General features: G+C 45.6%; 1 protein-coding gene across 1 annotated transcript; it reads right to left on the bottom strand.

Moving 5' to 3' along the window:
* Positions 1–4,108: 4,108 nt before the first annotated feature.
* On the bottom strand, positions 4,109–10,197 carry LOC119565195 (olfactory receptor 52E4-like). The gene is made up of 2 exons (XM_037889652.2): positions 10,115–10,197; positions 4,109–5,174 (listed from the first exon to the last, which is right to left on the bottom strand). The coding sequence occupies exon 2, from the start codon at positions 5,105–5,107 to the stop codon at positions 4,109–4,111; it is 999 nt and encodes a 332-aa protein (XP_037745580.2). The 5' UTR covers positions 5,108–5,174; positions 10,115–10,197.
* Between the last annotated feature and the right edge of the window lie 614 nt (positions 10,198–10,811).

Raw genomic sequence — 10,811 nt, 5'->3', positions numbered from 1 at the left:
ATCCCGGACGATCCCCCACTTGTAACACTGACAGACTCTGGTCGTCAGTGGGCGGGATCGAACCTTGGACCTTTGGAGCTTAGTACATGAGCCTCTACCGCATGAGGTAAAAGCCAACTGTCTATTAGCTAAGGCTGTCAACAGACTCATTTTATCTCTCTCTTTAAGTGGTCTCTGTGCCACTAGATGGGACAGAGCACCACACCCAGGAGGCAGGTGGGTTATACAGAGAGCTGCATGCCAAGCGCCAGGGCCCTGAGACTAGACTTGGCTTGGCTCCCCCAGACTCTCCACTTGCTTCAACACACCTTCCCAGAGGCCCCCCCACCCCCGCCTTGGGCAAACTCTGTTTTCAGTTTCTCTCTTTCAGGGCACAGGATCGTTAAAGCAAACAGATCCAGGCCTGCCAAAAGGGGTTGCTAAACCAATTCCTCTACTTTACACAGCACAAGAGATACCCGGATCCAGTTAAACACAATACAACACCGGCACACCTTTCCCACCTCAGTGTCCTCACTGCCCTGGAGCATTCTTTGGGATTTCGTCAGAGCCCTCTAAGGTGTCCAGAGGCCAGCTCCTGGCTTCTCCTCCATCTGGAGGCTGTCTCTCTGCTGCAGCCATAGCTCTGAAACCAAAGAGTCCCCTCTGCTGCCATTGTGCCTCTCTCCTGCCCCAGCTTCTTCTGACTCATCCAATCTCTGTGTTTGTAAAGGGCTGGACCAATACCGCCTCTCTCTGGTCCCTCTTCTGGGGAGGTTCCATTCCTTCCAAGTCCACCCATCAGCAGAGAAGCTGGAAAAAACGGATTTTATCTAAAATGCAGTTACTCCTTTCTTCTGTCCGCCCAAGCCTCCTGCCTCTGAACACAAGGAGCATGAGCGAAGAGTACAGTAAAAGCCCCAAGACATAAGGATACAGATGGTTCCTATGATCAAATGTGAGTAAATAGGTGTGACATGGTCAGAAAGGGTTATGCAACTAGGACGCTAACTGACCAAAATTCAACCTTTAAAGACATATTAGAGAAGTACATAAATGGTCATTAGGGCCATTTCTCATAAATAGCAACATAGCCATGGGAAATGGACTTGAGCTTTGAAATGCAAACCTGTACTGTTAGAGAATTAGAGGTGTCAGGGTTCCCTTCCCACTCTGAACTCTGGGGTAGAGATGCGGGGATCTGCATGAAAGACCCCCTAAGCTTATTTCTACCAGCTTAGGTTAAAAACTTCCCCAAGGCACAATTTCTTCCTTGCCCTTAGTATCGCTGCCACCACCAAGTGATTTAAACAAACGTTCAGGGAGGGCTACTTGGAGCCCTCAATATATCCCCCCAAACTCCTACACCCCCTTTCCTGGGGAGGCTTGAGAATAATATCCTAACCAATTGATTACAAAGTGAGTACAGACCCAAACCCCTGGGTCTTTAGGACACTGAAAATCAATCTGGTTCTTAAAAGAAGAATTTTAATTTTAAAAAAAGGTAAAAGAATCACCTTGGTAAAATCAGGATGGAAGGTAACTTTACAGGGTAAGAAAAGATTTAAAACACAGAGGAATTCCCTCTAGGCAACTTTAAAATTACAAAAACAGGAATAAACCTCCCTCTAGCACAGGGAAAAGTCACAAGCTCAAACAAATGATAACCTAATGCACCTCACCTTGCTTAGTTACATTTTTTGTAGTATGAGAGACTCGTTTCAGGATGGTCTGCAGGAGAAGGAGTTTTCTGCCTGGCTCCTCTCAGTCCCAGGAGAGAGCATGCAAACAAAGAGCCCAAACAAAGCCTCCCACCCCCCCAGATTTGAAAGTATCTTCTTTCCCCATTGGTCCTTTTGGTCAGGTGCCAACCAGGTTACTTGAGCTTCTTCACCCCTTACAGGTAAAGGAGGAATTCTAGGCTACCCTTAGCTGTATGGTTATGACAAGAGGTAATCCTAATTGTATGTGTTTATTTATATCTTGTTAGATGTTAACCATGTAAACAGATGGTTCCTGTCTGTTGGTATATCTGTTGATTCAAAGATGAAAAGAAAAGAGTAACATTGAAATTAAATTTGGGTGGAATAATTTCATTGTCTAGACTTCTATTTGATGTTTGTAGTTATCTACCGATGCACGCTTAACGGATAATTACCTTATGCTGATGAATGGAAGCGTTACCAGTGTATTCACAGGAAATAGGTAATTCTATTTCAAAGCAACAATTCTTCATTATCATAGCCTGCAAATGGTCCTTAAAAGAATACTTGGGTCCTGATACTGTCATCTCAATTCCGCTTCAGCTTCGACAGGAGAAGCTCAAGTCACAAGGCTGAGGTCTACAGTTCCATTCTGGATCACCCTGATACTGAACATTGGACTGCAAGCTAAGGATTAATTCTGAAAGAACTCTTTGGAACTCTAAAGCTCACCATCTAGATCATGAAACTGACTTAAGAATTCTATTCATATTTCTATGTAGAACGATGTCCAGTTACTGCAGGGCGGAGGGAGGCATTGGGTCATTAACTGGGGCCGCCTCCCACCCACAGGCAGTCTCCTTGTCAGGCTGCAGCAGCTCCCATCCCATCCCCAGAGCAGAGGGGGCCCGGGGGGGGGGGGCTGAGTGGGAGCAGGAGATTGTGATGGGATGTACCTCTGGGAGAAGCCTGGAAGCTGCTGGAACCGCTGTGCCCCAAACCATTCAGCTGGGTTAGCCTCTCCCCCTGCTCTGCAGGTGACACACAGCCAGCCCCTCCGGGCCCTGTTCTCACCCAACACGACAGCAGGTGTAACTCAACTAAGTTTCCTGAGTGCTTTACCTAAGCTACTCATGGACCATCAGCCAATATCCCAGCTCCCGAGCCTTGCACCCCTCCTGGAGCATAGACTCAGAATTACACCGTCTTGCACAACACAGAGATGTGTACGGTGCAAGCCCATTAATTAGCCTCTCCCCCCTCGGTGGGGGAAGATATGCACCAGTCTTTGCTAACGGAGCTAAGAGTCCCGGACACTTCACTCAAAAACACACTAGTTAAACATAAATCAGGTTTATTAACTACAGAAGGATAGATGCTAAGTGATTATAAGTGATAAAGAAACAGATCAAAGCAGGTTATTCAGGAAATGAAACAAACCTGCAGCGTAAGACTTGTACTTGCTTGATAGGATTTGAATCAGCCATATCTCACCCTGACTGATGATACAAGCAGGTTTACAGATTCCTGAGGAAGAGGCTGTACCTGCTTTGAAGCCTGGGTTCACCTGCCCCATTCAAACTCCTTTGTCTTCCTGAGCTTCTTGCAGGTGTTGAGTTGTGGGGGAGTCAAGACAAGAGATGATTTCACTCCCCACCTTTTATAGTTTCTTCCAGTTTTCTGGAAAGTCTGTGTATGTGACGTGTGGGGTCCACCCCCATTGGCCAAACATTCTCCGTTGTCTCCGTACTCCCGCCACGGAGGCTTTCTTATACAGAGTTCCTGTGCTAGGGCATTCTTCCCTTAATAAGTGTTTATGACAGCAATTAACACTGTCTGGCTACTCCTTTGACATACCTGAAAGGTTGGTTTTGGGTGTTTCCAGCCTCATATCACACTTTAGTAACTCACACATAGCAAAATTTCATAGCTTCACATAAAATACAACCCAAGGGGATATCAATGTTTAGCAGATTAAGACTTTTAGAATGATACCTCACAGGGCATACTTTGTACAAAACATACCATAATTACATCAGAATGGTAAATATGGGGTGCTATAGGGTGCAGAGTATCAGAGGGATGATCCAGAGAGTAACAGGGGGTGGGGAGGAGATCAGCGAGTGAGGGGCGGGGCCTTGAGGGGAAGAGGCAGAGCAGGGGTGGAACCTGGGGGAAGATGAATGGCAGAGGGGTGGGTCCTCAGGGTTCCAGTTACCAGCAATTAGAAAGGTGGCAACCCTAGGAGTTTTACACACAGATGGATTCCCCTGTTTGTCACCCTGACACAGCACAGTAAGGTCAGGGAAAGGTTTAATGTCTCTTTGACTGGCCAGTCAGTGATTCAGGGAAGAGGGCCCAGCACCATGTCACCAGCCAGCTCTGCATGGAGCTCAGCCTGATGGCCAGAGCACCAGGAGAACGCTTTAGGTCCCTTTTTGAGTAAAGAGCTGGCGCAGACAATCCCGAATCTGTTGGGTCCTCACCCCATAGATGATGGGGTTTAACATGGGGGGCACCATGAGATACATGTTGTTCATGAGAACGTGGAAATGCAGGGCCATATTGTGCCCAAACCGTTCCGTGAGGGTGGAGAAGAGATCTGGGGTGTAAGAGGCTAAGATGACACAGAGGTGGGAGCCGCAGGTCCCAAAAGTCTTGAGGCGGGCATCCTTTGTTGGGAGGCTGAAGATGGCCCTGAGGATCTGGATATAGGACACAGCAATACAAAACACATCCACACCGGTCACCAAGAATGCCACAGCCAGGCTGTAGTAACTACTGATGCGGATGTCGGCGCAGGCCAGCTTCACTACAGATATGTGCTTGCAGTATGTGTAGGGAATGATGTTGGTTCTGCAATATGGCCACCTCCTCGCCAGGAAGAGATAGGGCAATACGAGCATGACGCCACGCAACACCAGGGCCAGGCCAATTTTGGCCACCACAGGGTTTGTCAGAGTGGTGGAATGTCTCAGGGGATCACAGATGGCCACGTAGCGATCAAAAGCCATGGCCACAAGGATCCCAGACTGTATCGCAGAGAAGCTGAGAAGGAAGAACATCTGAATGAGGCAGGCACTGAAACTGATCTCCCTGGAATTGAACCAGAAGATGCTCAGCATTTTGGGTAGGACGGCCGTAGACAGGACCAGGTCGGTGACGACCAGCATGCAGAGGAAATAGTACATGGGCCCATGGAGGCTCGGCTCCCTCTTCACGATGAAGAGGATGGTGAAGTTCCCCAAGATGGCTATGATGTACATGGTGCAGAAGGGGATGGAGATCCAGACATGGGCTGCTTCCAGGCCAGGAATGCCCAGGAGGATGAAGGTGGAGGGGTTTTTGAAGTCGGTTGAGTTGGAATCTGACATGGAGTAGGAGAGAAGGTTTCCAACTCTGAGGCACAACGGTGTTTCCTGCATGTACCGTGCGTTCCCCTGACTTCCTGTATGTGCCCAGGGTCTAGGGAGATGGTCGCAGGACAAATGCCTGGATGGAGAGAAAATGTTAATATTAGAAACTACATACACAGCTGGAGGCTTGTCTCATGAATGAAGCAGGTTGATCGCTCTTCACAAACTGAAAAATGACATTTTAATGATTAAGATAAATGAATTATGAACAATTGACCCTACTAATGTCAGTTCCATATTTTATGGTGCTCCTTTCATCAATAATTCCTACACATCGTGGTGTGGGAAATCTTAATAGGCACCAGCAGGAAACACGAGTGGATGCTGGTTTTCCCTCATTGTTCCTTAGGCCTTATCTGCACTGCCAAGTTTTTTTGCCAAGAGGCAGCATTTGCTGAAGAAATAGTGGAGGTGTAAACACTACAAAGCCGCTTTTGAAGACAGAACTCCTGTTTCAGTGATGTAATAAAGGCACCTTAATGACAGGTGTAAGGGTTTGCAACAATGATTTCTTTTAAAGGCTTTTTGGTCATTGACCAAACTTTCAGCAAAAAAAATCTGCCAATTTACACATCGGCTTAATACAATGAAACCCAGGCTACAGAGTCCATGCTGTAGGGAGTTTCCCATTCACCTAGTTACTGAAAATCTGAGAGTGGGAAAAAAACACCTTTGCCAAGACATGTGCCGGGGGAAACATCCCAACTAGAACGCACCTCAGGGAAAAGACTTGGGCATCATTGATAGCAGCTCCACGGAAACACCTGCTCATTTGCAGTAGTGGCCACAACAAAGACAATGTTCAGATGCGTAAGGAATGGGATGGAGAATATCCTGCTCTGGAGATGCACTCACTTGTGGTCACCCAGTCTCTATAAAGGATCTAGCAGATAGAAAGGGGATTTCCCAGGCAGGCTGTGAGAATGGGGGAGGCTGGCGTATGCAGAAAGACTGAAAAGTCTGGGACTGGTTAGTTTAGAGAAGAGACAATTAAGGGGGCATACGATAGAGGAGAACAAAATAAAGAATGGAACTGATTACACTGATATGGACAAACAGAGAACAGCTCCCAGCCAGTAATAGCTATCTACAGATACCCTTCAAAAGGGCCAATTCCCCAAAGATGAGGCAAATGATCAGCAAAACTGAGTGGGAGGAAAAATGTAGACAGAAAAATGGGAATGAAAAATGGAAGTTCTTTAAGAAGAGTTTATGAGAGAGCTAAAAAGCCATGATTCCACAATCAAGAAAGTGGAGAACTTTGCTTAAAAACCCAGTTCAGTAGCAAAGTGAAGGCAGCAATTGAGGGGGGGGAAATATATATAACAAATGGGGAAAAGGGAAAATAGATAGCAAGCAATACTAATTGGAAGTTATGAAAATAGATACTGGATGTTACAGACATCAGGGGGAAATCCATTCTTTGCAGGGCTAAGGATAACAAAAAGGAGGTTCTTAATTATCTTAAGAAGAAAAGAAACCCTAGAAAATGTAAAGGGCAATTCCAAGAGGGAGAAAGGAAACTTGTTAATGTTGGAGAAAAGGGAGATGTGTTCGAGAAATAGTTTTGTTCTGCATTTGAAAAGGAGCAGTATCAGGTACTCAGATCACACACGGTCATGAAACACTTTCCAGTCCATTAGCAGTCAGAGAGGATGTTAAACAGCATCTACAGTAGAACCTCAGAGTTACAAAAACCAGAGTTACCAACTGACCAATCACCAAACATCTCATTCCGAATCAGAAGTAGGCAGTCGGGCAGCAACAGACCCTCCGACCCGTTACCCGCCAAAGGAAATAAAGGACAGTTCTGCATTAAACCTAAACTATTAAAAAATAAAAGGAAAGTTTTTTAAAAAAGATTTGACAAGTTTAAGAAACAATGGAAAAGCTGATCTGGGATAAGTTAAAAAAAATCTAGGAGTCTAATTAATGCCAGTAAACAATATGGTTTTATGGAAACAGGTCTTGTCAAATAAATACGATTTCATCCTTTCATGAGAGTACACGTTTGGTTAATCAAGGGAACCAAACAGTTTCAACAGACTTCGATTTCTCTGAGGCATTTGATTTAGTCGGGGAAAACATTCAGTTAAAAAAATGAAAATATTCAATGTCAGTAGAGCACATGTTAAATGGAATAAAAACGAGCTCACTGACCGATCTCAGAAAGCATATGTGAATGGGCCATTGCCAGCAAAAGGGGTTGTTTCTCATGGGGTTCTGCAGGGATCAGGTCTAGGCCCGGTGCTATTTAGTATTTTCATCAATCATCTGGAAACAAATAGAAAATGATTGCAGGTAAAATCTACGGACGACCCAAAGATTGGCAGAGTGGTTACAGTGAGGCAGTCAGGGCAGGCATAGCCATTGATCTGCAGTGTTTGTTGAGTTGGGCCCATGCAAACAAAATGTTTTAATACAGTCAAATGCAAAGTGATCCTCTCAGAACATGGAATGCAGGCCCCACAACCATGCTGGGGCACAGTATTATGGAACGCAGGGATCCTGAAAAGGATTTAGGGGTCGTTGTGGACAACCAACTTATCTTAAGCTCCCAATGCAATGCTGTGGCCAAAACGGCTCACGCGATCCTTGGATACATAAACGGGCGAGTGATGAGTTGGATCAGGGGAAGGGTTTTATCTCTGCACATGGCATTGATGAAACTGACCGTGTCCAGTTCTTCAGTCCCCATTTCAAAAAGGATGTTGAAAAACTGGAGAGGGTGCAGAAAAAAACCACAAAAATGTTTGGAGACTGGAGAAAATGCCTGACAGAGAAAGAGATTTAAAGAGCTTCATCTATTTATCTCAACTAAAAAGACAATCAAGCAGAGACTTCCATGGAGAGAAAACCCTGGGTACTAACGGGCTCTGTAATCTAGTTTAGAAAGGCAGAGGAAGACCCAATGGCTGGAAGCTGAAGCTAGACAAATTCCAATTGGAAATATGGGCCAAATGATTAGCCCTGGGGTGATTAATCGTTGGGACAAACTGCAAAGGGAAGTGGTGGATTCTCTAACTCCCCATGTCTGCAGATCCAGACTGGATGCTTTTCTGGAAGATCTGCTTGAGGGTTTGTCTACACTTAGAACACTACTGAGGCACTGCAAAGTGCTTCAGTGTAGACACAACTTACAGGGATGGTCTGTGTATTCCCGTCAGTGATGATAATTCACCTCCCCGAGAGGTGGCAGCGAGGTGAATGGAAGAGTTGTTCCACCGACCTCATTCTCTCTACATCGGGGTTAGGTTGATATAGCGACAGCTCTCAGGGGTGTGGATTCTTTTGCTGTTGCAAAAAAAGCAAATGCAATTTTGGGTTGCATTAACAGAGGCATAGCATGCAAGTCATGGTAGGTGATTGTACCACTCTACTCAGCACTGGTTAGGTGCTGTGCGCAATATTGGTCACCGCTGTCTAGAAAGGATGTAGAGAAACTGGAAAGGATCCAGAGGTGAGCGACAAAGATGATCCAAGGGATGGCATGCAAACCATGTGCGCAAAGGCTGAAGGAAGTGGGTGTGTTTAGTTGAAAAAAGATTAAGGAGGGACATGAGAGTGGTCTTCAAGTATTTGAAAGGCTGCCATAAAAAAGATGGAGAAAAATTGTCCTTTTGAGACAAAGAGCAGTACAAAAGGCAATTGGTTCAGAGTGCAGCAGAGCAGATTTAGATTCAATCTCAGGAAAAACTCCCTAACTATAAGAACAGAAGGACAATGGAACAGTTGCCTAGGCAGGTTGTGGAAGCTCCTTCACTGAAGGTTTTCTAAAGAAGGCTGGAGCCATCTGTCCTGGATGGTTTAGACACAATAAATCCTACATCTTGGCAGAGGGTTGGACTAGCTGACCCCTGAAGGTCCCCTGTGGCTCTATGATTCTACAATGTAAAATCCTAGTGTCGACCAGGTCTTAGTCAAACACAAGTTTTGGAGCTCAATACAGGGGTAACTTGGCTTAAATTTAAAGGCTTTTGTTCTACTGGAGTTCAGACAGGATGATCTAATTGTCCCTTCTGATCTTAAACCGTATGAATCTATGGATAAAGAAAGTAGGTCAAGTATTTATATTTACTCTGTCTCATAACACAGGAGCAAGGGAAAATTCAAGTACATTGAAAGTCTGAATATATAACATTGAGAAAGAAAAATTGTTTACCTAATCCATATTTGGCCCGTGGAACTCCTTGCCACACACATTATTGGAGCAAAGAGCATAGCTGAATGGGATTCACAAATGGATTGGGCATTGCAGGTGGTCCTGGTGACACCATGGTTAGTTAACACTGTCTGACACATTCAATTAGGAGACCTCATTTTCAGTTGGTTATAAGTTTGCCAAATTTTAACCATTTGGACTGAAATTTCCCACACTGGGTTTCTGCTTCTAGCTGAATTGTTTCTGAAAGTTTCAGGCCTAACAGTTCAGCCAAGGTCTCAAATGAAGCCAGGAGAAAAGCGGTCTTGCCCATGTTGAAAAATTCATATAATTCTTCCAGTGAGGAGCCCTAGCCCCTCCATGCTTTCCATCACAAAGTCAGGTGAGAGCCATCCCCGTTAACAACCAGAGGCCTGAAATGCAAGAGGAGGAGGTGAGAGTCCCTGTGCATTAACTCACACACAGCTGGCTCCTGAGGTCTTTACTCAATTCTTACTCCAAGGGGAGTTTTGCTTCTGTGGGGCCTGAGAACGTATGGGACAGGGCCTCAGAATTTGGCCTTGTATTCTACATCTACTAAAACCTTTCATTCTGAAGCACCCCTGTGCCACTGAAATGCAGCCACCTCAGGGTTGGAGCCCATCAGCCAGGGGCAGAGCAAAGGGGACATTTTGGCCAGTGATATTGGAGCAAACTCATCCCCTGTGGCAAGGGCCCCAGCATGATTAATGGTTGTGCAGAGCGGAAAGGACCACAGACCTATTCTCTATCCCATAACGCCCACATTGCACTGGGTTTGTCAAGCAGGTGAGCTCCTCAGCAAGAGACGGATACCTGTGAATTCTGAGCCAGACGTGTCTTCCCTGGGAATCCTCTGCAGACAGCCGTGTTCCACACGTCTCTCACCCCAGCATCTGCAGCAGCATCCAACGCTGAGAGCCGACCTGGGGTGTGCACTGTTTATAATCTAGCTGTGCACACTCCCAGGGGGGTTCACTCAGCCTCTAGGGGAGAAGCGGCATCTGGATGCAAATAGGCTGGAAACCGTAGACGCTCTAGCGAATGTCTCTCTTTCAGTGTCTGTGCTTCTGAGTTCTTTATCCAGGTTTAGAAGTAAACAGTCATTAAGGAACGTTCCCAAAGGGAGATGAGAACTCTTGGGCTCTCCACTGAGTCAGAGAGGAATTGGCTGCTCTGTGTATTTGTGTATATTTAAAAAGTAGAGTTGATTAGGAAGAAAACTAGGGATAATGGGCAGCTCTCCAGAGGGTCTGATACCCTGTAAATGCCCCCTATTAATGGTTAGATAGTAGACAGAGAGATCTGGAGAAAGGTGACTATATGACTATAACAAGGTTTAAAAGAGAACTGGGACTATAACAGGGTTTAAAAGAGACCTGGATAAATTCATGGAGGTTAAGTCCATTTATGGATATTAGCTAGGATGGGTAAGGAATGGTGTCCTTAGCCTCTGTTTGTCAGAGGCGGGTGATGGATGGCAGGAGAGAAATCACTTGATCATTACCTGTTAGGTTCACTCACTCCAGGGCA

Source organism: Chelonia mydas, chromosome 1, assembly GCF_015237465.2.
Source record: "Chelonia mydas isolate rCheMyd1 chromosome 1, rCheMyd1.pri.v2, whole genome shotgun sequence".
In the NCBI taxonomy this organism is placed as follows: domain Eukaryota; kingdom Metazoa; phylum Chordata; order Testudines; family Cheloniidae; genus Chelonia; species Chelonia mydas.
The sequence above is the reverse complement of the archived record's forward strand: the minus strand, read 5'-3'. Positions and strand labels throughout refer to the sequence as shown.